This window comes from Ranitomeya variabilis, chromosome 2 (assembly GCF_051348905.1).
Source record: "Ranitomeya variabilis isolate aRanVar5 chromosome 2, aRanVar5.hap1, whole genome shotgun sequence".
NCBI lineage: Eukaryota > Metazoa > Chordata > Amphibia > Anura > Dendrobatidae > Ranitomeya > Ranitomeya variabilis.
In genome coordinates this window covers 116,097,501-116,120,935 of record NC_135233.1, presented here as the reverse complement: position 1 = coordinate 116,120,935, position 23,435 = coordinate 116,097,501, and the positions used below count along the sequence as shown (strand labels likewise).

The 23,435-nt window shown below is 42.6% G+C and overlaps 1 protein-coding gene across 6 annotated transcripts in view; it reads left to right on the top strand.

Moving 5' to 3' along the window:
• NINL (ninein like) overlaps positions 1–23,435 on the top strand; it is a 145,635-nt gene that overhangs the window by 117,822 nt on the left and 4,378 nt on the right. For all 6 annotated transcript variants that reach the window (XM_077282853.1, XM_077282852.1, XM_077282850.1 and 3 more), the window contains 10 exons: positions 4,486–4,590; positions 5,506–5,575; positions 8,546–8,779; positions 9,150–9,434; positions 12,693–12,956; positions 15,314–15,388; positions 17,505–17,618; positions 18,482–18,595; positions 21,922–22,134; positions 22,785–22,898. In XM_077282853.1, coding sequence (XP_077138968.1) covers positions 4,486–4,590; positions 5,506–5,575; positions 8,546–8,779; positions 9,150–9,434; positions 12,693–12,956; positions 15,314–15,388; positions 17,505–17,618; positions 18,482–18,595; positions 21,922–22,134; positions 22,785–22,898 — 1,588 coding nt within the window. The remainder of the gene's footprint in view (positions 1–4,485; positions 4,591–5,505; positions 5,576–8,545; positions 8,780–9,149; positions 9,435–12,692; positions 12,957–15,313; positions 15,389–17,504; positions 17,619–18,481; positions 18,596–21,921; positions 22,135–22,784; positions 22,899–23,435) is intronic.

Here is a 23,435-nt window from a genome sequence, read left to right as displayed (position 1 = left end):
TTGGCTTTCAATGAAATGCAAAGAGCTTCTCACACTTTACTAACTGCACCACTGACCACTCCAAGAAATATATTTGTTTGTATTTGTTATGTATTGCCTATGTATTTTGCCTTGAGTATTTTCTTCTTTAGATACAACCAGTAGTGTGATTATGATAATTTACTATAAGGCATCCCCCCTTTTCTGTTGTGCACTTTTAATCTTACTAACAACATAGATTTAAAGTAATTATTTTACTTTTAATATTAATCGATTTATTATTAGTTATACATGCATGTACTTACATAATCTATGATGCCAATCCTTTTTTGTTAGGTTTATGTTCTTTAGTTGTGGGAGTCAATATCCATCATGCAGTAAGGTTGGTTACACAGTCTGAGTATGGACCAGGATGTCTGCACTGGCTGCAGGTCTCCTGACGTCCTCCTAGTCATATATGCTTTTCAGTTCCCGTCAAGAGATGGTCTGGACATCGCGGTTCATACTCGGAACATCAATGTCAGTAATAAGCACTTAGAGATTATTTTCTTACATAACTCAAGTACAGATGAAAATAACAAACTTTGTAATATATCTTTTCTTCTCGTGGAATAGTAATATGTTCCCAATTAGTTCATAAAAAAATCTGTCCTCAGAGAAGCCAATGTATAGGTTCACCGAAGGATAAGCTGGCAGTTGTGCTCATAAGTCTATGGAGAGGTAAGGAAGGGAGGAGGAAGGAAGAAAGAGCTAGAGAGACAGAAACAGACACAGGGACCTGAAATGGCAATTACATTTGGAGTTTCACTGTATATTCATTGTGAATTTGTGAATATCAAAAGATAACTTTATATTTTAGTTTTTCAGTCAACAGTCAGGATTTATCAAGGAATGTTATAACTATTTGAAAAAAATGTAAATGTATAGCATTATTTTATCGGGTCTTCTCAAGCTAAAATAACAGCAAACTATGTTTTTATCATGATTTACCTGTGCTGCTAGCATACATTCTGAATAGATCACTAAGAAATCTGACTTCTAAAAAGGTTGGACCCAGCAGCAACAACTAATAATGAATGTTCAGAGCTTTATTAAAGTGAATATCGCAAATATACAACATGTGCTGCAAGTATGGATGAATTCATGGTTAGTTCCTTTTTCTATTGGTCTCACAGTCAAAACAGAAAGAAAATACATCTTTGGTGTGCTTTCAGCCATAATGTAAAAACAAAATGCTTTATTCTTAACATTTCTTAAAGGGAATCAGGTAGTAGACTCAGCCCCCTTAAGCCGTCTATATGGGCGCACACATCATAAAGTTGAATAAAACTAAACCTTCAGATCTGCTATCCAATGTATGGTTCCAGAGAAATCAATGTTTTTTTTAAATATGTAAATGAGCTGGTAAGATCTATAGACCAGACACAGATCTCCCAGAGAATCTGTCTCCAGAGATTATTTTAGATGAAAGGGGCAGTTACCAGTGTGAGATATGTAATGACGGTCTCTCTGCTGTCCTGATCTACATGTCTCACACTGGTAACTCTCTCTTTTATCTCCCAGATAATCTGCCTCCAGAGATTATTTTAGAGGAGTGTCCAGGCCATAGATCTTAACAGCTCATTTAGGCTGGGTTCACATTGCGTTAGTGGCGTCCGTTAGACGGACTACGTTACACCGCGGCATAAACACGGTGTAACGTAGTCCGTTACGGCCGCCATTGACTGCAATGTCGGACGCATCGCTAGCGCACGCCCACAATGGGCGTGCGCTAGGGATGTGCCATCAATGAGTGACGGACCCGGAGACGCGGGCTGCAGCGTTTCCGGGTCCGTCACTGCTAGCGCAGATAGAGCTAGCAGATGCTCTATCTGCACTAGTGTGCTGCCAAAGTCAGCACTTGCGTTGCAGCAGCCCGCTTAACATGTGTTGAACGGGCTGCTGTAACGCAGTGTGAACCTAGCCTTACATATTTTAAAAATAAAAAGTGGATTTCTCTAGAATAAGTTATTGGATCATGCATATCAAGATATCATTTTATTTAGTTTCCTATGACTTGCATGCCATAAAGATGGCTTAGGAGGGCAGATTCACTTTAAAACAAAATCGTGCATTAAAAAAAAACTTTGAACAAAAGTCAAACAATTTCTCTGTCCTCTAAATTGGTAGGGTGCCTACGAGCCAAACACTAATCCATCAACCACTAATGGCATATTGTAACAATATTTAATTGTCGTATTTATAAAAGGATTTCCGGATGGTTTGAACATGAATAAATCCTTCTAAATATAAAGCTAAAAAAAGAGTGCACAACACCACAACATGTAAGGCTCACTACGTGAGCTTTGTAGTGCTTCCTTTACTACTGAATATGGTCCTCCTTATCTGGAGAACCAAAGATGTGGAGTAAGGTTTCTTGTCCATTGGTAAGGAAATACACCTAAAGAGGTCAGTACATGGAGAGGCCTATGTAAATAACTACTACACCTGTCCACTTATATCTTGCATGAGAGGATTAGTTTCAATGTATTCATTTTTTTTAAGGTGACTGACGAGTATTTTGATTGCACAATTACACTTCTTATTCAAATTAATATCCACTTAGCCTGATTGAGTCAGTAGTGACATCGCAAGCTGTACCTGACCACCCCATCCACTAGATAAGGGGCATACAACCTTTACTTGTCTGCAACATATTCAGATTGCACCCAGTTACCCCAGTATTACCATCTAAGATATTTCTGGCATATAAGCCACCTTGACTGCTCCTTTTTGGAGTGCTAAGTCTGTCATTTACTTGTGTATCCTGTGGAGATGCTGGTCTCAGATGGGAATACACCTTTAGGGTAAATGCACAAGTGGCAGATGTGCTTTGAATTTTTTAATAACAACTCTGTTGCAATATCCAAATTTGTGACGTGGATTTTGTTGTGGATTTCTCTGAGTTATCTGCATTGCGGTGGGATGAATTCCACACAAAGCATGAACATGCTGCAGATTTTTTTTTTCTGCAAAGAAAATTTCCACAACATGTAGATAAGATTTGTGCTATATTACACTGTGGATTTTCTACATGCAAATCAGTGTGGAAAATTCTGCAGCAAGTGCATAACATGTACAATTATAGTAAATATTTTTTGCTTAGGCCTCTTTGACACTTCAGTCTTTTGGCGTCCGTTTGAATCCGCCGTTTTCATCAAATAGCGGATCCGCCATTTTTTTTTTGGCGGATCCGCTATTTTCCCATAGACTTGCATTAGCGACGGATTGTGGCGGATGGTCGTCCGTTCCATCCGCCATGCGACTTTTTTTGGCGGACGTCATCTAGACATAGACTGACATTATAACGTTTTTTGTCTGCGCCAAAATGGCAGTTCGTGATGGATCCGTTGCGTCCGCCATTCCATAGAATGGCCGCCTATGGGCGACGGATCCGTCGCGACCGTCATTTCGGCGGATCCGTCGCCCCAATCCGTTTCAATTGCGCATGCTCCAAAAAGTAGATACTTTTCCCAGACAACCCCCAAGTAACTGATCCGTCAAAAAAAACGGATCCGTTAGAACAGTTTTCTCAACAATTGTGATGGATCCGTCACTATGTCGGAGCAGACTGACGCCAAGCAACTGAAGTGTGAAAGAAGCCTTAGTTGGCTTCTTCAGTTTAATCAATTGGAACTCATGCAACCAGACTGTGCCCCCTACAACAGGGCCAGCCACACCGTGCCCCCTACTACAGGGTCAGCCACACCGCACCCCCTACAACAGAACCAGCCACTCCGTGCCCCCTAATCACAGGGCCAGCCACTCTGTGCCCCCTACAACAGGGCCAGCCACACCATGCCCCCTACAACAGGGCCAGCCACTCCGTGCCCCCTACAACAGGGCTAGCCACACCGTGCCCCCTACAACAGGGCCAGCCACACAGTGCCCCCTGCTTCTCTCGGAGATGGAAGATGCAGGTCAGTGTTCTGTATAGGAAAGAGAGAATGTAGCCTCTATCTAATGATAGTCCTCTGTTCTCTTCATCAATAGGATGATGACCTAACTAATACATATATTAAATGACTTAAAAAAATGTATAAAAACACAGTAGCAAAATATTTATGTGGACATAGCTGGCATAATGAGCTTCCAGTAAGCTACCAAAAATATCAAAATAACTAATATATATACACTTTTAATTCATGTAATTGCTGCTAAATACCTTAATGATTTGGTTGCCCTAAATGCTCTGCATTTGCACTTTTGTATTGCTTGAAAAAGCGCTTTTTTTTTCATCTGTATTATGGTGTGCCTTTTTTTTGGGGGGGGGATTCTATTGAAGGACTGGTTTGTACCTGGGAGGCTTTGCACCCTGTTTTGTCTCTCTTTTTTTGTTGTATAGGTTTTATGGGTTTTTTTGCATTGTTTTTGTGTGGTTTGTTTTATTTTTGTAAAGTAGGAAGACCTTTTCTTTCTTACTGAAAGAGGGTTATCATTGGTCTTTCTTCATTCCATCTTATGTAGGATGGAGCTCAACAGATTGTCTGATGATAACATCTTCCTGAGGAATAAAGTAGAGCGACTTCAGCAAGAAATCGTGAATCTAGAAGATCTGAATAAGAAGAACAGGTAATAATTCACTCCATACATGAGAACTAAAGACTAAGGGTATGTGTCCACGTTCAGGATTGCATCAGGATTTGGTCAGGATTTTTCATCAGCTTTTGTAAGCCAAAACCAGGAGTGGAACAATTAGGGTATGTTTCCACGTTCAGGATGGCCGGCGGTATCGCCGCTCGGCGCTAAGCCCCGCCCCCTTTCTGGGACGCGATCATGCCGGATGTGTTAACTCTTCACATCCGGGATGATCGCTCTCTCCCATAGGGCCCTGTGATATGCCTTGCGGGGACGCTGCGTCCCCGCAAGGTGTACGGACATGCTGCGTTCTGAAAAGACGCGCAGCATGTCCGGAGTCGCAGGGTCGCCGCGTGCGGGTTTCCACGCATAGTGGAGACGGGATTTCATAAAATCCCCTCCACTATGCTGGAACATCTGGACGCTGCTTGTTTGACGCTGCAGCTCTGCGCAGTGTCAAACAAGCAGCGTTTCCTGACCGTGGAAACATACCCTTAGAGGAAAAGTATAACAGAAACATATGCACCACTTCTGCATTTATCACCCACTCCTGGTTTTGGCTTACAAATACTGATGAAAAATCCTGACCAAATCCTGATGCAATCCTGAACGTGGACACATACCCTAAGTGCAAAATGTGCTATCAGAGAATAACCAGTGAAGTTATACTCCACTATACTACACTTTCTCGCTTATATAATATACTTTCTTGCTTAAGCATTTTGAAACCTTTTCTCTTATGCATTTCAATATTGAAAGAATATAACATTGGGGGAACCTACTAATAAAGAAAGACTTGTCCATATACGTCATTATCTCTGAATGTGCCATTATCATTTTGTGCCATTATCGTTTTACTTGAGCGAGTAGAATAACTTTTGTATTTGTTTTCTATTGTACAAAATCTAGAATCCAGTTGGAGGCTTTCAGTACAGAAACAAATATAACACATGGAAAACTAGAAGACATAAACAAGCAGGTGAGAAATAGCAGATGGTTTCGGTTTGTCAGGTTCTTGTTAAGAGACAGACTTACCATCCATTATGCACATATCAAAAAAGCAGATTGTGATCAATCTTAGAATATATTTTGATCTTGTTTTACACAAGTGTTTTGGATGACCTGATTCTCCAGGGGGTTTTCAACCATAAAACAATTGACAGCTTTAAATGTGATAAAATGAAAAAAAAAAAAAAAAAAATTAAAAATCCTACTCCCATTGCTGCTGGACACAGAAACATGCAGCTGTCTAGCCATGTGGCCACTGCTGCTATTAACATTCTGATTTTTTTTTTTCTTCAAAGTTCTGGATAATCCCCAATTATATTTATTTATTTTTATTTTTTTTACATTTTGTGCAACTAACTTTATTCAAATCTATGGGATTTATGGAACGAACTTAGCATACACTCTCTATCCAACTTCTGCCTGGATTCTGCATTCCTCACCTTGTAAAATAAGGGTTGAGAGTAGGATTAAACAAAAATAATTTCAGGACCCTTGAGCAGTGACCGCCAGTGTTTCACATCAGCCAGACTGGGGCAGTGCAGACTTTTTCTGCTGGCACTTGAGTGTCAGCATCCTGTGTGCCTCTTGTGAATACTAAGCTCCCATGATGTCATGGAGTGATGCCCATCATGACATCACTTGAGACCTTGTAATCACAAAAGGCGTCTAGGATATTGGCACTTGGATGCCAGCCGAGGAAGTCCGCACTGCCCTGGAGTACTGACATGGATGCCCGATCAGGGTCATAGAATCATAGAATGTTAAGAGTTGGAAGAGACCTCCTGGGGTCATCTGGACCAACACCCCTGCTCAAAGCAGGATTCACTAAATCATCCCAGACTAAATCATCCGATCCTAAATCATCCCAGGCTCCTGCAAATCTTTATGCTCAACTGCTTTTGAGAGATCAGTTCTTCCACTAGGTGGAGTATCAAAGTTCAGTCCCCGTCTGTCAAAATTTTGTTGCATATTTTGTGTATCTGTCCAAAATATCAGATAGAGATAATCCTTAGAACGATGTTTACACCTATTTGTAAGACGGACTGTGGTGTGCTCCATATTTTATAAAATATATAGTCAAATCTTTATTTTTTTTCTTAAAATGTGATGACCTATCACAGTGATGTGCCATCACCTTGGACCCAGAACAATGGGCATAATGGGGACCTTTGGTCTCGGCTAGAATGGAGCATGTGTGACCTGTACTCTACTCATTCTCAATGGAGCTGCCAAGCACAGTTCTCGGCTTTTCCCAGCCGTTCTGTAGAGAATGATGACCGCGACAGTTGGGCGTCCGACCTTCCACGCCATCTTGTAACTGGGAAAAAAGTTTACTGTTGTGGATAAAAATGTCCCGATCAGCTGATCGGTGCCGGTCCAATCAGCACATTGTCACCTACCCCATGGATAGGTGATAACTTGCTTTAATCGGACAACCCCTCTAAGTTCATCTATGCTCTGGGTGGACTTATGAATTATCTATACACTGTGTTCCCAATTATTATGCAAATAGTATTTCCTCAGATTTTCTCTAAATTACCTATCTGAATTGCAGTTATTGTTATTTTCCAGTCATCTACTATTCTAGTATAATTGCAATGACCCCTTGTTCGAAAGAAGCTTCTGAACTCTCTCGTCCATTGAATTTGTCATTTTTTGGATGGTTTCTGCTTCAATTGTTTTGCATGTGGACAGAATACCCTCCCAGAGCTGTTGCTTAGATGTGAACTGCCTCCCGCCATCATAGACACTCCTTTTGATGATGCTCCAGACGTTCTCAATGGGGTTGAGGTCAGGGGAAGATGGTGGCCACACCGTAAGTTTGTCCTCTTTTATGCCCATAGCAGCCAGAGATGCAGATGTGTCTTTTGCAGCATGAGACAGTGCATTATCATGCATGAAAATGATCTTGCTGCGGAAAGCACGGTTCTTCCTCTTGAACCATGGCAGGAAGTGTTGTTTTAGAAACTCCACATAGATTATGGAGTTCATCTTTACCCCTTCAGGGATCATAAAGGGGCCGACAATCTCTCTCCCCATGATTCCAGCCCAAAACATTACTCCACCTCCTCCTTGTTGGCGCCTGAGCCGTGTTTTCATGGGGTGTCCATCAACCAGCCATCCTCCATTCCATCCATCTGGACCATCGAGCGTTGCACGGCACTCATCGGTGAACAAAACAGTTTGGAAGTCAGTCTTCATGTATCGTTTGGCCCACTGGAGCCGTTTCTGCTTGTGTGCAGTGGATAGAGGTGGTTGACAGGATGGCTTACACACCTCTGAAGGACCCTGCATCTTGTTGTTCTGGGGACGTTGGAGGCACCAGCAGCTTCAAAAACTTGTCTGCTGCTATGACAAGGCATTTTTGCAGCTGCTCTTTTAACCTTACGCAATTGCCTGTTGGGAAAGAGTCCTCAATTTTTCCTTATCAGCACGCACACGTGTCTGCAGGGAATCAGCTACATACTTCTTGATTGTGCGATGATCATGATGAAGTGTCTTGGCAATGTTGATTGTTGTCATGCCTTGACCTAAATACTCCACAATTTGTTGCTTCTCAGCAGCCGACACATCCTTTTTCATTCCCATTTTGGCAAAAAATGTAGGCTGCTTAATAATGTGGAACAGCCTTCTTTAGTACTCTTGCCGTTATTTGGACACACCTGCCAAACTAATGTGCACAGGTATCTGCAATTGCTTTCAGTGATATAAAGAGCCCTGACGCACATCACCATCAATGAGTTTAAGTGACAAACAAAAAAATTCTAACATTATCACTCCTAAACTCTTTGTGCATAATAATTTGGAACACAGTGTATAGGAAAAAAGTTGAGTGCAGTGTGGTGGGGAATGTAACCATCTGTCTCAGGGGTAACACGCATCATACAATGCCATCTTTGCTCTTACATTCAGGAAGGTTAAAAACTTTTTTTTCTTCCAGAACCAAGAGTACCAGGAGGAGCTGTCCCGGATAAAGACGCAACATCAAGAGGCAATTCATAAACTAAACATAAAACTAGAAGAGCTCACTGAGCAAAGGGATGAAAAAAACTCTGCTCTGGTGAAGCTGCAGGAAGCAATCGGTGCTCTGGAAGACTTAAAACTTCAGCAAGAGCTGTCTTGGCAAAAAGAAAGAGATCGCTTGGAACATGAACTGCAGGTGTCAAAGCAGGAGGTAAGGTGGAGTGGAGAGCTACAAATGGGGATGCACATACTGTAGAGGTCGGCAGAAAGAAAAATGCTGGTTCATGCCATCACACTACTCCGCCCTGAGATGGGGGAGCCCAGACATTGCAAGGACCCTCCTGTGCCACGTCTTGTAGGAACATGGAGCGGTATGATCCTCTGACTCTACGTGATTGCTAACAATGCTGTGAAAACCACAAAAGGGGTTAAGGCTGAATAGGGAACACAAGGAGAATGGCCGTGTTAAGGGAAGGAACATGGGTTCATTTCTAGGGGAGGATCTAGGGTAGAAGAATGACTGTAGAACTAAAGAGCTACAATGGTATATATTATGTGACTGTGAGCATCTTTCTTTTCAGAATGAGAAATACTGGGATGAGTTGTGCCAGCTGAATGCCCAGAGCCTCCAATTGACCGGCACGGTGTCCGATCTGAGTTCCCAGAGAGAAATGAGTTATGAAACCATTCAAGAATTGAATGCCAGAATAAGGGAGCTCACTGATGAAAAGCATGAATCAGCCGCTCATACAGAACAGCTACAGGCAAAGCTCTGTGTCCTGGAGAAAGAGGGCCTTCATAGCCGGTCTGAATGGCAGGGAGATAAAGCAAAGCTTCAAACTGAGCTGCAGACGTCGCTCCAAGAGGTATGTGCACTTCTTACATCTTGTATGATACGTGCAGTGTGTATAATCAGCATTTACCAGGGACATGTTTACACTCATTCTGATTTTTCAGCATAAAAAAACACTGACTTCCATAGAGGATATCCAAGCCTGACCAAGATTTATAGTGTGAATTTGCACTGCCAGGGATTCATATACCAAGTGGGCTAATCTTCTTGTAGCTACTCTTGTTAGTATGCTTTGCTTATATGGCACCATTAATTCCGCAGCACTTTACAGACATTATCTTCACTGTCTTCATTGGGGCTTAGGGTATGTGCACACGTCAGGATTTCTTGCAGAAATTTCCTGAAGAAAAACGGAAATTTTCTGCAAGAAATCCGCATTTTTTTTAATGCGTTTTTTTTCCTGTTTTTTTCGCGTTTTTTTAGCATTTTGCAAGCGAAATTAGCTTGCAGAATGCTAAAGTTTTCCAAGCGATCTGTAGCATCGCTTGGAAAAATGACAGGTTGGTCACACTTGTCAAACAGTGTTTGACAAGTGTGACCAACTTTTTACTATAGATGCTGCTTATGCAAATGTTTAAAAATAATAAAAAAAAATGCTTATACTCACCTGCAGACAGCGGATCTCCTCAGCGGCGTCCGTTCCTATAGATGCTGTGTGTGTGCAGGACCTTCCATGACGTCGCGGTCACGTGAGCGGTCACATGACCGGTCTCGCGACCAATCACAAGACCGCGATGTCATCGCAGGTCCTTCACCGCACACCAGCTATAGGAACCGAAGCGGCAGCATGCACCGGAGAGGCGGGAAGACTCCGGAGGCCATCGAAGGTGAGTATATGACTATTTTTTATTTTAATTCTTTTTTTTTTTGACCAATTACATGGTGCCCAGTCCGTGGAGGAGAGTCTCCTCTCCTCCACCCTGGGTACCAACCGCACATGATCTGCTTACTTCCCGCATGGTGTGCACAGCCCCGTGCGGGAAGTAAGCAGATCAATGCACTCCTAGGTGTGCGGAATCCCCGCAATTCCGCATTTTTAATGAACATGTTGCTTTTTTTCCGCTATGCGATTTTTTTCGCGGAAAAAAATGCAACATTTGCACAAAAAATGCGGAATACACTGTAAATAATAGGAGGCATATGTTAGCGTTTTTATCACGTTTTTATAGCGAAAAAACGCGAAAAAAACACAAAAAATACTGAACGTGTGCACATGGCCTTAAGGCCCCGTCTCACACAGCGACGCTGCAGCGATACAGACAACGATGCTGATCGCTGCAGCGTCGCTGTGTGGTCGCTGGGGAGCTGTCACACAGACGGCTCTCTCCAGCGACCAACGATCAGGGGAACGACTTCGGCATCGTTGAAACTGTCTTCAACGATGCCGAAGTCCCCCTGCAGCAACCGGGTAACCAGGGTAAACATCGGGTTACTAAGCGCAGGGCCGTGCTTAGTAACCCGATGTTTACCCTGGTTACCAGCGTAAATGTAAAAAAAACCAAACAGTACATACTCACCATCTGTTGCCCGTCAGGTCCCTTGGTGTCTGCTTCCTGCTCTGACTGAGCCGCCGTACAGTGAGAGCAGAGCGCAGCGGTGACGTCACTGCTGTGCTCTCACTTTACGGCAGCAGTCAGAGCAGGAAGCAGACGGCAAGGGACCTGACGGGCAACAGATGGTGAGTATGTACTGTTTGTTTTTTTTTACATTTACGCTGGTAACCAGGGTAAACATCGGGTTACTAAGCGCGGCCCTGCGCTTAGTAACCCGATGTTTACCCTGGTTACCAGTGAAGACATCGCTGGATCGGTGTCACACACACCGATTCAGCGATGTCAGCGGGACCTCAACGACCAAAAAAAGGTCCAGGCCATTCTGACACGACCAGCGATCTCGCAGCAGGGGCCTGATCGCTGGTACGTGTCACACATAGCGAGATCGCTACTGAGGTCGCTGTTGCGTCACAAAACTTGTGACTCAGCAGCGATCTCGCTAGCGATCTCGCTATGTGTGACGGGGCCTTTACAGTCTAGATTCCTTATCAGTATGTCTTTGGAGTGTGGGAGGAAACCCTGGCAAACACAGGGAGAACATACAAACTCCTATCAGATGTTGTATCCCAGCGCTGCAAAGCAACAGTGCCAACCACCGAGGGACCAGCTACAGCTACCTGCCCTGGTTTCTGTGCAGGGACCCTCTGGACAATAGACATGTCAATTTTTAATTTTTTTTTAAACCAAGCAAATTTCATATTGCCTCCACGTGAACTACAGTGGGGATTTTTATTAAAAACATTGAGAGGAAGAATTCAAGCTTATTTCATGCTGATTTCAGTGCCAAAAATTAATTGTAATCAGTGTACAAACTCCTTTATATATGATATTTATAGATTTCTTCTATCCTACTGCATTTTAGTTGACTATTAGCTGGCATGTGGTACTTGTAGTTTACCTTGTAGACTTTATACCTAGCTCAGCAAATTATGATACACTTAGCCAGCAAGAGGTAAAGCTGGACAGTGGAGAAAGTCTGTGCAAAACTGCAGAGGACAATTAGTGGAGAAGGAAAAGGACCTTATAGGGGTTGGAAGGCCCACCATAACAACCACTACCTACCACTGGATGGGTGATACGTTGCTATTGGCCAACCTGTGTAACCATGAACATTTGCAATTTGGCACATTAATTGTAACCTCTTGGACATGTGCTCCATAACTGAAGATGCGCCCCAAATCCTCATACTGATGTAGCGTTATTAATTTAGTGCCTCATAAAATTATGTATTTGTAGTTTTCAACACTCAGGCCTCGATTCATCAAAGCGATTCCACCGGAATTTTTATGTAAATCGCTACATTGTGCAAAACTTTTGTGTCTTTTTTTTATACCAGTTTCGCCCACCAATAGCAAAATGTGCAGAGGTCTAGTGGAACGAGGGCATGATGCCACCGCTCATCTAGCTCATGACGAGCTGCGGCATACCTTATGAGACATTTTATTGCAGGGTCTGGAGTAAGATTTTTGGCGAGGCGCATGCATCCTTTCAGATGTACTGTATTCATTAAGGGACATGCTCCTCTTTACGAATCAAAAGCGTCTGCCTCCAACACGTCATGTTATCAAGTCCGGAGAGAACCGTGCTGGCTTGGTGAATTGAGGCATATAGATATATTTATATGTGTACTTCTTTCTCATTATCTCCGGTTCTAGTGCAATGGATCTTGTAATGTCGGGTTTATCAAGCCTTATACATGATGTGTTATTATTCTCCAGACTACCAAAACCCATAGTGAAATACGGCAGCTGAATTGTACAGTATCGGATCTAAAGGCACAGAATGATGTTCACCAGGAGGTCGTCCAGCGGTTAGAAGACAGGCTGCGAGAGACGGCCCGACAGAAGGACGAGGTTACAGCAACTATAGAGAAAATCCAGAACCAACTCCACTCAGTAGAGCGAGAAAAGGTCCAGCAGCAAGAAACCTGGCAACAGGACCGAGAGCGACTGGAACATGACCTGCAGTTCTCTAAAAGCAAGGTACCCAACTTAAAAAATGGTGACTGTGCATGGGTTAACCCCTTCATGCCCCAAGCCAGTTTTCACCTGTCTTAACCAGGTCAAATTTTACAATTCTGACCAGTGTCATTTTATGAAGTAATAACTCTGGAACGCTTTAATGGATCCAACTGTTTCTGAGAGATGTTTTATTTTTTCATGACCTATTGTACTTCATGTTAATAGTAAAATTTGCATTTATTTGTGAAAAAATCGGAAATTTGGCAACATTTTTTAAAATGTCACAATTTTCAAACTTTGTTTTTATGCCCTTAAACCAGAGAGTTATGTCACACGCAATAGTTAATAAATAACATTTCCCACATGTCTACTTTAGGCTACGTTCACATTTGCGGCTAGCGACGCAGCGTCGGGCGCCGCAGCGGCGCCGCATGCATCATGCGCCCCTATATTTAACATGGGGACGCATGGACATGCGGTGCACTTGCTTTTTGCGCCGCATGCGTCCCTGCGGCGCCCGCGTCGGGGCGCAGAGGACGCAGCAAGTTGCATTTTTGCTGCGTCCAAAATCAATGGAAAAAAGGACGCATGCGGCGCAAAAAGCAGCGTTGTGCATGTGTTCACATTTGCGCTGTGCGTTGCGGCGGCGACGCTGCGGCGCACACCGCAAATGTGAACGTAGCCTTACATCAGCACAATTTTGGAAACATAATTTTTTTTCGTTAGGAAGTTGTGAAGGTTAAAATTTGACCAGCGATTTCTCATTTTCCAACAAAGTTTACAAAACCGTTATTTTTAGGGACCACCTCACATTTGAAGTGACTTTGAAGGGCCTATGACAGAAAATACCCAAAAGTGACACCATTCTAAAAACTGTACCCCTCAAGGTACTCAAAACCACATTCAATAAGTTTATTAGCCCTTTAGGTGCTGCACAGGAACTGAAGCAATGTGGAAGGAAAAAATTAACTTGTCACATAAAAAAAATAAAATCACATTTTTGTTCACAAAGATGTTATTTTCACAGTAGTAACAGGAGAAAATGGATCCCAAAAACTGTTGTGAAATTTCTCCTAAGTACACAGATACCCCTCAGTGGCTGCAAGATGTCCAAACAAAAACAAAAAAACTGCCAAAAATCTAAAAGCGATCAAGTACTGATCAGTGTTCGGCAACAGAAGGGGGAGTGAGGAGGGGGTTAGGGAGAGGAGGTAAAAAGGGGGGAGCGCTGAATTGGGGTGAATTAGGAAAGATCGGGGACAGCAGCAACAACAACACCAGCAGTGATGGCACAGACTTCCAGAAGTCTGTGGCACCCGAAGGCCTAGCACAGCGCAACAGAACAGTATGACCGCCCTACACACGTCCGTAGCTAGAATGAGGAAGTACAGGGCAGTCATTCTGAGGTCAGATCGCCTCTGTGCACTCTGGTGCGGGCGACGTCATTGTCCGATCGCACTAATCAGACCCGGCCCTGGTGACGCTGGCGTTTCTAGGCTCCAGCCTATGATGAGCGCTGTTACAGCACCGATCATAGGCTGCACATGAGTATTTCAGGCCATTTCATCATAATTGCAGGGGGGGTGTCTCCTGGTGCCCTGCTGTGAGAATCAGCAGGCACCTTAATGCGATCACCACGACTGCAGTTGCGGTGCCGCATTGAAGATATGACTTACCCATACGTCCAAGGTTGGTAGATACCAACAATCTGGACGTATGAACGTCCAAGGTCGAGAAGGGATTAAAAAATGCTAGAGAAGGGTGTCACAAAGCTCCGTGTCCTTGCCATGCCTGATGGATTGTGTTTATATTTCATTACATTTTCCCAGTGAAAAGTAATCTTTCAACAGGGTTTTGCTGCCCCGTCTGAGAGCAGCATGAGGTTAGGACAGTGACCGCGATTCCTGTGTTGTCACATACTGGGCTGCCTGCTGTAGTTTAGATCAAATCCATATTTTATCTGCTTCAGGTTTAGAGTTCTCTGAATACTCAGCTCTGTAAAACCCCTCCCACACCACTGATTGGCAGCTCTGTGTACACTGTGCATAGGCAGAAAGCTTCCAGTCGGTGAGGGCGTGGTTATACAGAGCTTATGAATATGGAGGACTACAGCACGTTTATTAGCCCGTGAGTAATAATCTCCTACTGTTAAAACATTAACGTTTCAAAACTATAGCAAGCATCCCAATAAGTGTAAGGGTCTCTGCCTCTGCTTCAATCATAGTCCTATATCCCATGTGCCCCCTGTAAGATGGTGGTCGTTTTTATGTCTGTTACATTTTTAAAACTTACTATTAAAGTAAAAACAAAAGTGACAATATGAGGGCTCACAACGCTGTATTTGGATGTTACTTGTGTTATTGTTTTTCTTATAACAGATTGAAAATCTGATTCTTAAGCACAAACAGGAGAAACAAGATCTTCTCAATGGACTGGATGAGACTAACAAACAGGTCAGTGTATGTACTTACTACATTCATAGCTGAATAACAATGTGTAATGTTAAGATATTGTGATTTTTTTTTTTTTCCCTTTGCTTATAACATTCCTTATTTTTCTTAAAAAAATGAGGCTGCTTCGGGGTATTTTTTTTATATACTTAGTATAGGTTGAGATGTTTCTTTAGTACAGAATCTTGTTCCCTTGTTACCACCACTAGGCCAGACAGTATAAACTCCTGTTGAGGAAAATGAGCATAGTAATAATCATCAAGCACCACAGTGCAGGATACCTGAGCAGTAAAAGGTCTAAAATGTATGTTGAAGCTTAAAATATAAAATGTGGTTGTTGGTTAAACAGAGAATATATTATCCTTTAGTGAATTAAATGTGTTCTGGTTGACTTGACATTGATGCCTATCCTTAGGTTAGTTCCGTCATCCCATCATCGTTTGACTGGTGGGGGATCCGACCTCCAGCCCCTCATAGGTGAATAGATTGAAGGGGCCATTCTATTTCTGCAAATGAAGTTAATTTAATGGGTTAACATTTCTTGACACTCCTATCCGTACATGTTATTGCAGCATATCCCATTGGCTATGCACTGATAACATTTTGACAGCCAAACCTAAAAGCTAGGTCTTCCCTCTTCAGGTTCTAAAAAAAAAACCTCTTTAAAGGGCCACTGTCACCCCCCCCCAGCCGTTATAAACTAAAAGAGCCACCTTGTGCAGCAGTAATGCTGCAGTCTAACAAGGTGGCTCTTTTAGTTTTTGATCCATTTATTACCTCAATAAAGCGTTTTAAAAATTGGCCACACATACCAGATATTGTACCGGGAGGCGGTCCGAATCGTCCTCTATCAATCTCCCAACTGCCGTCACTCTTCTCTTCAGGGGCGATGGTCGCCGCCCCCTTCGCGCTGTTGCTTCTTAAATCCGGCGCCTGCGCTGTGCGTGCCTGCCTGGGGCCTGCGCAGTCTTCATTGTCAGTCACAGCTCAGACGCAGGGTGCCTGACTGCGCCTGTGTGGGCAGTGCGGCCACCCTGTTCCTGAATCCCCGCCCCGCACTGTGTTATTCATTATGCACAGTGCGGGGCTGGCATTCCTGGGCATGCGCACTGCGCTTGTCAGACGCTCCCCCGGTCCCCCGCCTTCCAGCGTTGTTCTTTGTGGCTGTACAAAACGTCGGCAATGAAACCTGTATATTCCGGCAATGCTGGAAGGCGGGGGACCGGGGGAGCGTCTGACAAGCGCAGTGCGCATGCCCAGGAATGCCAGCCCCGCACTGTGCATAATGAATAACACAGTGCGGGCCCCAGGCAGGCACGCACAGCGCAGGCGCCGGATTTAAAAAGCAACAGCGCGAAGGGGGCGGCGACCATCGCCCCTGAAGAGAAGAGTGACGGCAGTTGGGAGATTGATAGAGGACGATTCGGACCGCCTCCAGATACAATATCTGGTATTTGTGGCCAATTTTTAAAACGCTTTATTGAGGTAATAAATGAACCAAAAACCAAAAGAGCCACCTTGTTAGACTGCAGCATTACTGCTGCACAAGGTGGCTCTTTTAGTTTATAACGGCTGGGGGGGGGTGACAGTGGCCCTTTAAGCCTTTCGTGACTGAGCGTCGACGTTTGTCTGCATTCCAAAATGGTATAGATTAAACCAGCTAGGCAGGCAAACAACAAAAAAAAGCGGGCCTCAGAAAATGGTGAAACCAAAACCATTTTTTTTAAATTTATGTTCAAAATTTTTAATCCACAAGAATATAAAAAATGTACGGTATACGTCTGATATTGCCACAATTATACCAAACTGGAGAATCATAGTTCCAGGACACTTTTACTGCACAAAGAATGGCAAAAAAACCCAAAACCCGCATAACCATTGCGGAATTGCGTGTTTATCACTATGTCAACGGAAGAATAAAAAAAGTGACGGGTATTGCAAGAGGGGGAGACAAAAATGAAAACAAAAAAATAGAAAATCGCCAGATGAGGGGCTCAAGAGTTAACCAACATTTATAATTTGTTCCCTTCTGTGGACTACTTGAAGATACATTTTTGCAAAACTGTTTGACTAGGCAAAACATCTACATAATGTACCTAAGAATGTCTGAATTTTAAAGCTTTTAGTTATGGCGACCCTTCAAGACGAGATCTCTTCGTTAAAGCAAGTGAAGCAATCTTTGGAGGATCAGTGCCAGGCTCTTTCCAAACTGCTTAAAGAAACCTCCGAGCAGGTGAGTCTGATAAAGCCCCCTCCACCACAAGCACAGAGCACTTACACAAGAAATGGGCGCATCAGTCAAAACTCCAATTTGTCTGTTCACACGTTTTTCACGGGAAATTTGATTTGTGGAGAAGTTATTCCCCATGAGTTTAATGACCCTTTTTATACCCTGGGGTCTCTAGAGTATGATTAGAGATTCTATATAAAGGCACAGCAATAACTGAGCCAAGTTCCTTACCTACCTTTGGATGCTGTTATTCTGAGACCCGGGCTTTGTTCATTCATTTTATTTAGCTTAGCTTGGACTATATCTACATTTGACCAACTGAGTATATTAGATGACAATTAAGACACAATCTAACCGAACATATAATGCATATTATCAAGAGAATCCTTTCTATATGATAACGTATGTATGTTATTTCACTTATGTAATTATAAACCCGTTTATTGTCGTAGAAAAATCATATTTTATCTATATTTTTATAAAAACTCATTCAAACCTCTGGTTTAATTTAGATATTTGTATTCAGTGTGAAAATCCAATCTGATTCCCATTGTAATAAACTGGATCCAATCTGTTTAGCATCTGTACCACATACTGTACCTCCTCCACTATCACCCACCTAAGATCACAGACTATATGACCTGCTTCAAAAAATAGCAATAGGATTTCTGACCTGGTGAAGGATTCATGGTGACAGAACGATGCACTTGATGTGAATTATGCGTTAAGTGGAAATAAGGAATGTAAAAATACTTTCTTCTGATTATATTCAATGTATCTTGTGTTTTTGTTTCTTTTTCTTTAAATGGCTTTACATGTTACCTTCTGGACATATTTAAATAAAATGTATTATGTGAATTTTCTAGGTGAGTCAAATAGAAGAGCTGAAGTATGCATTAAGGCAAGCTCGGGAGGAATGCCAGAACTGGAAAGGGCACCATGAGCAGCTGAAATCGGATCTGGATGCATCTCATGATAAGGTACTGTAATATTGAGTAAAGATGCATACATTTTTTAAAAAAGTGGGGTGTTCTAATTAATAGCAGTGCGGAGTTCAGTTACTGAGGTTATTAATTCTGTGAAGAAACAGGTGTCAATTATGGCCCATCTTTAACCCCTTCACGACCCGTGACATATGCATACATCATAGATGGTGTGTCTGCATTCCGTGCGGGCTCCAGCACTGAGCCTGCACGTTTTCTGGCACATGACAGCTGGTTTCAAAAGAATGCAAAAGAAGTGTGGAATGTAGTGCAGTCAGTTAGGGCTAGAATATCTGTCCGCAGGTGTCAGATGTTAGCTGACTCCATGCCCCACAGATATATAACCTTAATTTCTGATAACTGCTTTATAACTAAATATTTGTTCAGTGATTAACATAAAAGCTGGGAACAAATTTCAGTGTATAGTGTACAATGACAAATTATATTGTGGTACCGTGTTAGCCAGAAAAATTGAGGTGAATACTTTTCTGCCCAATGATGACAAAAGTATTCTCGGAGTGATACCTTTATTGGCTAACCAGAAAATTATATATGTTTGCAAGCTTTCAGAGCACAGAGGCTCCATCTTCAGGCAAGATTATGAATAAATTAATATGAAAAAGGCACAACATTTAACCCTTTCGCGACATGCGCCGTACATGTACTGCGCATGTCAGGTCCCCTGCTTTGATGTGCGCTCCGGCGGTGAGCGCACATCAAAGTCACGACATGTCAGCTGTTTTGTACAGCTGACATGTGCGCGCAATAGCGGCGGGTGAAATCGCTATTCACCCGCCGCTATTAACCTGTTAAATGCCGCTGTGAAATGCAGACAGCGGCATTTAACTACCGCATCCGGCCGGGCGGCCGGAAATGACGTCATCGCCGACCCCCGTCACATGATCGGGGGTCGGCGATACATCAGGAAGGTAACCATAGAGGTCCTTGAGACCTCTATGGTTACTGATCGCCAGTAGCTGTGAGCACCCCCCTGTGGTCGGCGCTCACAGCACACCTGATTTTCTGCTGCATGGCAGCGATCTGATGATCGCTGCAATGTAGCAGAGCCGATCGAGTGGTGCCAGCTTCTAGCCTCCCTTGGAGGATATTGAACCATGGCAAAAGTGAAAAAAAAAAGTTTTTAAAAATGTGAAAAAAATATTAAAAATATAAAAGTTTAAATCACCCCCCTTTCGCCCCATCCTAAATAAAACAATAAAAAAAAACAACAAACCTACACATATTTGGTATCGCCGCGTTCAGAATCGCCCGATCTATCAATTAAAAAAAAGCATTAACCTGATCGCTAAACAGCGTAGCGAGAAAAAAATCAGAAACGCCAGAATTACGTTTTTTTGGTCGCCGCGACATTGCGTTAAAATGCAATAACGGGCGATCAAAAGAACGCATCTGCGCCGAAATGGTATCATTAAAAACATCAGCTCGGCATGCAAAAAATAAGCCCTCACCCGACTCCAGATCATGAAAATTGGAGACGCTACGAGTATCGGAAAATGGCACTTTTTTTTTTTTTTAAGCAAAGTTTGGACATTTTTTTCACCACTTGGATAAAAAATAACCTAGTCATGTTAGGTGTCTATGAACTCGTAATGACCTAGAGAATCATAATGGCAGGTCAGTTTTAGCATTTAGTGAACCTAGCAAAAAAGCCAAACAAAAAACCAGTGTGGGACTGCACTTTTTTTGCAATTTCACCGCACTTGGAATTTTTTTCCCGTTTTCTAGTACACGACATGGTAAAACCAATGATGTCGTTCAAAAGTACAACTCGTCCCGCAAAAAATAAGCCCTCACATGGCCATATTGATGGAAAAATAAAAAAGTTATGGCTCTGGGAAGGAGGGGAGCGAAAAACGAAAACACAAAAACGAAAAAGGACCGCGGCATGAAGGGGTTAAGGGATACTACACTAGGACATTTGTTCATGAGGTGGGAGGTGTGATGCCTCCTAAAGATAAGCCAAGGAAATCAAATTAGGCATTTTCTTACAAATGGAGCGGAATGATGTTCTTAGTTATCTGGAGTCCCCTCCAATTCTTGATGGTTTCCATAATACATACATTTGGATCTTATAGTATTGAGTATATCCAACGCTGCAGATTTTGTTGAAATTTCTGTGACTGCTATTCATCTGAAACAACCGCATTTGGATGGATGGTACTGATCTTCAGCTGCAGAAACTTCTACAACAAAATGTGTGGTGTGGGAATTCAACCCCAATAACTGAGATGATCTTGAATTTAAAAAAAAAAAAAAAAAAATCAAATGGGAATGATTCATTCCCAATTAGAGAATTCTGATCATTGGCATCGGCTTGTAAAAATAAATATTCGGTTATATCTGAAAAATTGCTTTATGATCTGAACTGTGATTTGCTATAATTTTCATGATGTGTCCAGTTAATTAAACAGTGTTGAGTAGTTTGTTCTGGAATCTTCCATGTAACGGCTTTTCCTCCACATTAGGCCAAAATCAGATGTCTGCCTTTTACATCTGTTTTCTGCCCGTGGTTTTCATGGATAGAACATGTACCTATTATAGTCTATGGGGCTGCTTCCATGTCACCGATTTTTTTTTTTTTTTTTTTTTGACCTTATAAACAAAAAAAAAAAATCAGAGACATGTCCGTGTTCTTTCTTATTGCCATCAAAATGACAATCACAGAACCATAGACTTGTATCGGTGACAATCATGGACAGTACATGGATGGCTTCAGTGTGCAGCCTGTATACTTCTCCAAGATTAGCATTGTAATGGATAGGAGAAGCTGTTAGAGTTGGTGCAAATCAATTTACAGGCTCCAGAGCAGCGGCCGGGTCTGTAATCTGTGGCTCCTGGAGAACGGCCTCTTCTTTTGATTATCCGGGCTGGCGTGTCACCCGCACATCACTCCATTCCACCAGGTCAGATAATCGATGGAAGAGCTGCAGATGCTGGAAGGTAAGAGGTGGTTCACCTGTACATCAGGATTACTGCCCTGGCCGCTGGACCGGCTCCTGACAACTCACTCTCACCCTAAAACGTAAAAAATAAATAATAATAATTTGCATACAGTAAAATTACTCCTGGTAAAAACTGACCAACTAAATAATGGTGAAAATCTGATCCAGCACACTAATGAAAGTTGGTCTTTTTGTAACACACGAATAAGAAAATGTCTGACTAAGGCCTAAGTGTGATAAATGACCAACAGAGGAAACTGTAAGAAAGAAAGTGTAGGGCCTTTATGTCCTAACCCCTGTATTGTGTACTCCTTGTATACATCCGTGGCACATTTCTGGCATTGAATTGTCACTTTCCAGCTATTAGATGCCAACAGCCAGCTGACCCTCACACAATCTCAGCACATGCGGGAAGTCCAACAGCTAAATGAGAAGGTGAGCAGTGCGGTGCCCAGGGAGCAACTCGCCCAGCTACAGCAGCGGCTCCTGGAAGAACAGCAGAAAGTGCAGCAGCTCCAGGAGAGGATGAGGTTTCATGCTGAGCAGACCAACTGCCAACTGGCCATGCAACAGGTACAACCACAGTTTGTCCGGGCAACGTTCATTCATTTAAATAGTTAACCAAAAATTGCTTAGAAGACCAGACCAACCAGAATCACTGCCCCTATTAACGTCCTTCCATGGGAGAGTTTAGCACTGTCCACTCTACAAATATTTCCATAAACTTACAGTATATATGTATAATGTATAAGCAGATACTAGACGCCATGCACTTCAGCTGATATACAATATATAGTTCCACTGTACTCAACCTTTTTATCTATTGTAAACAGACCACACAATGATTCATTGTTTTCTTTTTGCATGCCCGTCCAACAGATGCATGTGTTACTTTGGTCAAACTTGTGCATTCTAATTAATGAGTCCAAATAAACCCCGTATGAATCATGAATGTGTGAAATAAAGGTCCAATAGAGTTAGCACCTAAGTATTCTCCACGTCAGCGTTTACACCCCTCTTTGGAGAGTTGGCTTCTGGGATTCCTTAAAATGTTAAGATGTTTAAGGAATCACATCGTCAGTGACTGGACATTACGCTAATTTTAGTGATTGTCTTCTGTTCACCTACTTGCTGCTTTACATGGGCTTGTCTAGAACAGAAAACCTCTACAACCATTTCAATATATGCTAGAATATCTTTGTTAATGTGTTTTATTTATGCAGGAGGACCATGAGAAGCTCCTCCGAAGGATGGAAGAACGAATGCAAGATGTGGAAATGAATCTGAAAAATGTCCGGGTAATGTTGCAAGAAAAAGTTAACCAGTTGAATGAGCAGGTAAGTGAGGCTGGTGTTCACTTGTAGGGTGACACTATTGCATTAACCTTTTAAAGGGAATCTGTCGGTAGGATAAACCCTCCCAATCTGTCTATGTGGACATGCAGGTCAGGAAGTTAAATAAAATAATACTTTGATATCTGCCATCTGATGTCTTATTCCAGAGAAATCCATGTTTTTTAATATGTAAATGAGCTGTTAAGAACTATGGGCCAGACATAGATCTCTCTGAGAATCTGCCTCTAGAAAATATTTTAAATGAAAGGTGGTGTTACCAGTGTGAGACATGTAATGACTGATGGTCCGCTCTCCTGATCTACATGTCTGACACTGGAAACTCCTAATTTCAATTAAGAAAACGGCAGCGGAAGCAGATTCTCCAGGAGATCTATGTCCGGCCCATAGATCTTAACAGCTTATTTACATATTCCAGAGAAATCCATGGTTTTTCTTATAATACATCGGATCGCAGATAAAGGTGTCACTTTGTTTGACTTCCTATGACCTACATGGGCATATCGACGGCTTTTAGGCCTC